Here is a 5,755-nt window from a genome sequence, read left to right as displayed (position 1 = left end):
ACAGTCATCATTAAATCTAGAGTATGTAGAGAATAGACAGGCCCTATCAACTATCGTGCAGTTCTAATAGTTTCTTAAACACTTGAATCAAATGACTAATGACTGGGACTCTTATCTGTAATCCTAGCTCATCTTTCATAGGTCATCTATTGTGCTTGACTGCTCTTGGCTCTTCACTGCCTAACAACCCATGGAAAACTGTTTGGATTCTGACTCTCTCTCTCTCTCTCTCTCTGTGTGTGTGTGTGTGTGTGTGTGTATCTAACTGGGCTCTTACTTTTTTGTTGTTATTTCAAAGAGTGAGGCATCTCACAGAGAGCCTAATAGTTCAAAGTCCATACTGTAAATGTGCATTGTTAATAACTACATTTTCACACAATGTGGCAACAAAATAATGTGACAACCTTTTAATTTTAATAACATTAGATGTAGAAACAATTCGATTCAAAAACTATAGAAACAATTTTATTTAAAAATCATGTGTATACACTAAATGTCAAGAAATATATATTTTTAATAAAAGTATATTTTTAATTATATATATATACTACAATCATTTAAAATTATTTACATATCCACTATTATTATTATACACCAACAATACTGACAAAGGACTCAAAAGACATACAACATTGTTCTTTCTAACTTCCTCTACAGTGCTTCTGTATTTCTGCTGAATTACTCTGACAGTTGAGAGCGAGAGCAAGAGAAATACAGTTGTCACAGTAGTGAATAACATGACTCCAACAGGGTGTGACTGAAGATCTGTGAGAAGGTTGTTAACAGGTTTACTATCAAGGCCTCTCCCACTCGCCCCCATATATAAACCCTTACACACACACACACACACACACACACACACACAAAGGTTGCTTTTACACATTCTCGTTTAATCATCTACTATTGCAAACAGAAACATATATGCCTCTGACTGTCCCTCTCAATAGATGACAGTCAGGCCTTTAGTTCAACTGGAGAAGGCAGTGCCAGGCATAAAACCATAACATTTGTTGTAAACCATAAGTAAATAGGCCAAAATTTAATGTAATGGGAAGTAAAAAAAAAAAAACTGCCAGTGTCAGCCTGACAGTCTTGAGATCTTAAAGCCTTTGATATTTAATTCATAGCCTACATCAGACATAAATTGGGAGATTAATATTTAAAACGTAGGATTTTTTTTTTTTTTTTGTGGGACACTAAGCACTGTGGTGACTTAATGTCCGCAATGACTGGTCTTCCAGGGAAAGGCCAACACCCTGTCTTACAATTTGTCATCAAAGGTAATGAGTATTTGATCACTTCATCATCATTCATGCGGCAACAACTTTAGTTATGCACAACACAAAGCAAACGAATCTAGCAATGATTGGTCTACAAGAAACATTGTTTGAAGCAACCTGATGAGCCATGAGCAAATATCTAATATGACGCTGACCACTCGCAAACACTCTTCCTTTACTCTGCGGAAGCTGTCTAATCAAATCGACATCATCTGATGGCACCGTTGAATTATTAGCTTTTTCTAGACAGAAAGCAAACTAGTTAAATTATTCTGTATTATCAAATCATATATGGATATGTCAACTCTAGTGTTTTACTTAATGTGTAGTTGATTGCCTTGTCCAAGAAAACAGTTTAAAAGGAATACCAACAACAAATCCCAAACGACTAATAATGATAATGTAGAATTAAAATGATAATGCTGTCGCTAAAATCATTGACCAGTGCTGTTGGATTATGAGACCATAATGGCACAGACATTGTGTCCCTATTGTGTTCGTTGAATTTGTTTTACATTGTGGGGTCAAAGTACACGGAGGCAGCCTGATAAAGACTCTCTAGTGGCCTAGCATGTAATAAATAGGCTAGTTTAACATATTTCATATATAGGCCTACTGTGGGAAAGCATTTATTCCCGTAAATAATTTGTAACACTGTGATTTCGATACCGGTGTTCAGTTTTTTAACATGTTTATTTTGATCGACGGCGGCGTTAAAGTTGCTTTCCTTATTTCAATGAACAGCAGTGATAACTGTGATATGTCTGATGTGTGTGACAACTGCTCACTTCTCTGAAATACGTTTCTCCCATACTCGCAATATTCCATATGTAAAAATCAGAAGCTTTACATTGCAGTTGTCGCTTTAGCTCACTTTAGTGCTTCTGTAAGGTTGATAGGTCTTATTTAGCTAATTTGTGATTTTGTGTTTTACGAAAAAAAAGAATGTTGTTGATGATGATGATGATGATGATGTATATTTGTTTGCTAACAACAATGCGACTTGTTTATTGTATTTGTTTTAACAGTCTTAGCTAATGAGTGGAAATAGTCTATACTGCGATTAGTTCTAAATAATTATCACAGATGCATATCTATATCTATATATTTCTTTATTTATAAATTATAGCGTCTGTACTAATTTATTGACAAATACTCGAGCTGCAAGTGACTACGAAAAAATGTTTTGTCATGTCAAAATTTTCTCATACAGTGACAAGTTATTATTTTAATAATAATCCTTAATAAGAAATACACTGCCTAAAATACATAATATAAAACAACAATACACAACTTGTTTTCTTCTTCTTGTAAAACATTTTTAAAACGGCTTCAGATACCTGTTTTTGACACACACACTGTTCGGAAATGATTTATCATTGTATTATTAGACTATAACTATTGTTAATAATATAACAACATAAATAAATATTACTTTTTTTATTTAAAACATACATGAGTATATAACTCAATTATGTAATAGCAACCCATAACTCAAATAGTGTTGGTTATCGAATAAACTGAACAACAAAAGAGTCAGAGACCCTCACGAATTTAAAATGATTATTCTAATTGGCATCCTCCAATACTTGATCAGGTCACAATACAATGCATATTCTGCTTGAATTAATTATCAGCTGTTCAAAGTGAAGCATTCAGTAATACCTATTGCCCGCTGGGTGTTTGTGTAGGATCTCTTACAATCCTAAACGATGCCCCATCGTCTTAGATGAACTAATTAGCAACGAGCCTAATTTGCATAGCACAGATGAAGTTCAACATCAAAACAAATAGAAGAATATATTATTTCATCGTTCTGTTATTGTGACTACCCTTACATTACACAAACCTTTACACAATAAAACTATAATATAAAATATTATTCCTAAGAGCTTGATACCATTCAGATTTGGAAATGGATTTAGTAATCGAAAAGGTATTTTGCTCGCTTACATTTTACATAACTGTAATATAGACCTAGCCGTATATAGGATACTTATTCAATTATTTTTTTTTTTTTTTAAAGAACTGCTATAAATTAAACCGATAGTTTATGCTGGCAAATTAATGAATGACACCACTTATGAACCGCTTATAAATTAGCTATTGCGTTAAATTACAATTTCAACCAACTTGTACTTGTCTTTTAGGGAAAATATATAGGCTATTTTGTTTGTCCGAAAAAAAAATCCACTGAAGCAATTAAAAATGTTCCGTCCCTTCGAGAAAAGTCAGATTTGTAAGACTCGCATTTTCCGTTCGAAATCAAGGACATCAAAACTAAGTAAGGTGGAAAGTGAAGAGCAGCACCCCTGTCGAGCAGATGTGTTTGCTCAAGCTGGAATCCAATCAGAGCCTCGGAGCACAGGAGGCACCTCCTCTCTTAAACATCGTCACGAGTGAACAGAGAACTTTCATTCCTAATAGTTCTCCAAGTCCTGCAACCACATAACTGCTGGATCCTGCGAACACCGACTTATGGCAAACCACCAATAGGTCAGTGGTGACTTTTTTTCTTTTCACATATTCTTGTCTTGATTATAAATGTCTTCTCCAGCTTTTCTCAAACCTCTGGTCTTGGTGCTGTTTTCGATGCCAGCTGAGGAGAGCCTAAATAATTTCGAGTATTTTTTTTTCTTTACCCTGCCTCTCTCTCTCTCTCTCTCTCTCTTATCTTTTGTGGGTCTTATCAAGTGGTTATCTCTTTTCTGCAAATACATATTACGTTTTGTTTCCTATCTGTTACGTTGTGTGTTTTTTTCTTTTCTTTTTGGTAATTATGATGAGGCTACATCAAGAGGGAGGACGGGCTCATGACACGGATGGACTCAGATCTTCAGTGTAAAGCCCTGTATGGGTGTGTGTGTATGTGCGTGCGCATGTGTTTATGGGAATAGTGAAGTCGTGTGTATTGCACGTCATGCAGCTTAACTTTTAAATTTAGAACATTACAAGATGGCAAAACAATTATGAATGATTTGAGAAAGTTTGTACCATTACGCGCTATCTGAAGTGAAACTGTTCCTCCGCGACAAAAGAAAAATTGAACATATTTCATTGAATATGATTTAAAACTCAGTAAGGATTCGGAGAAACTTTAACAGTTGGTTATTTGCTTAATGGTTTGAGATCCTCTTTGACATTTATTGTCTAAAAGTACCATATTTTCGTTCTCTCGTTTCTTTCTTTTTTTCTAATTTAGTATTCTCTATAGCCCGACGTTTCTCAAATTATTATGTTCTCTTTTTCAGTGCACTCTGCCTCTGTATTTTCCACACACTGTGAGCTATAAAAGGGATCCTGGATGGACCTGGGTGATAACAGCTGGTCCATGGTCAAGCGCGAAGTGTCCAGCAGCAGCCCGGGGTCTCCGGCTGAGCAGAGCTACCTGAACACTGACCGAAGGGACCGGCTAAGATCACCGGCGCCGACGCACCTGGACGCGGTGGGAACCCGTCGCGCCGAGGGCAGGCCCCTACACTCCTACGTCCACTTTGGCCATCCCAACAACGCCCTGCCCAATTCTGACGACGTTACACTCTTCACGGATTTAGACCAGGGTAACAAACTCATCATCTCAGGTGGGCACACCAGGGAGACGCATAAGGGAGGCTTAATTGTGGACCCTACCGACATGTATCAGACCCTGGCCATCGCCGCGGCCCAGAGTCAGGCCGGTTATAACGACACGCCACCGGCCGGTTACATGCACTCCAACCCTAATTCTCCAGTTTATGTGCCGACGTCTCGCGTTGGAACGATGATACCGAGTTTGTCGTACCTACAACCCAGCGTGTCATCGCAGCCGAGCCATGCTGTCAGCAGTCAGTCGGTCTGGTCACAGTCCGCACCAGAGAGCCCGTCCTACAGCACTGGAAGCCCACATACCTCCAGCCGTTTCCACTACTCCCCAAGTCCGCCTACGAATAACGGCACATCGAGGGATACCAGCTATACGAATCCTCTGACTGTAAACAGTCGAGACCAATACCTGTCACGACAAATAAGTGGATCTTACACAAGCCCGTATTCGCCGTATGTTGCACCGCAGCTATCACATTTACCGGCGGCGTGGCCAGCGGGGCCCTTCGAGAACTCCATGCTGCATTCCCTGCAGTCCAGAAGCGCACCACTGTCTATCAGGGGACCAAACGGAGGTAAGCTATAGCTATTCATCATATCAAAAGTCTTTTTTGACTGTGAACTTCAAAACCCACGTTTCCCTCACATTTCAAGCAGCGTGTGAATAGGCTAATTCAATTATTATTATTATTATATTAATAATACATGTTTATTTATTTGTTTGTTTGTTTGTCAAACGGCTGTTAAATGATTAAATGTTAAGGCACAGGTAATTTTCGGGGTGCAGTCGTTGGCGCCAGTCTCACACACAGATCAATGTCAAAAATATATTTAAAGGCAAACAATAAAGTTATGTGATTTATTTGTAATAGGCCCTGCTTCTATCATATGTC

General features: G+C 38.0%; 1 protein-coding gene across 1 annotated transcript in view; it reads left to right on the top strand.

Moving 5' to 3' along the window:
* The first annotated feature begins 4,005 nt into the window (after window positions 1-4,005).
* Window positions 4,006-5,755, top strand: part of LOC107691181 (GATA-binding factor 6-A-like) — a 4,789-nt gene continuing 3,039 nt past the window's right edge. The window contains 2 exon segments of the mRNA XM_016489682.1: window positions 4,006-4,358; window positions 4,532-5,437. Coding sequence (XP_016345168.1) covers window positions 4,585-5,437 — 853 coding nt within the window. The 5' untranslated portion in view covers window positions 4,006-4,358; window positions 4,532-4,584.

The sequence above is a fragment of the Sinocyclocheilus anshuiensis genome, unplaced genomic scaffold, assembly GCF_001515605.1.
Source record: "Sinocyclocheilus anshuiensis isolate Anshui unplaced genomic scaffold, SAMN03320099.WGS_v1.1 scaffold894, whole genome shotgun sequence".
In the NCBI taxonomy this organism is placed as follows: domain Eukaryota; kingdom Metazoa; phylum Chordata; class Actinopteri; order Cypriniformes; family Cyprinidae; genus Sinocyclocheilus; species Sinocyclocheilus anshuiensis.
Note: the sequence above shows the minus strand (reverse complement) of the source record. Positions and strands in the feature narration are given on the sequence as shown.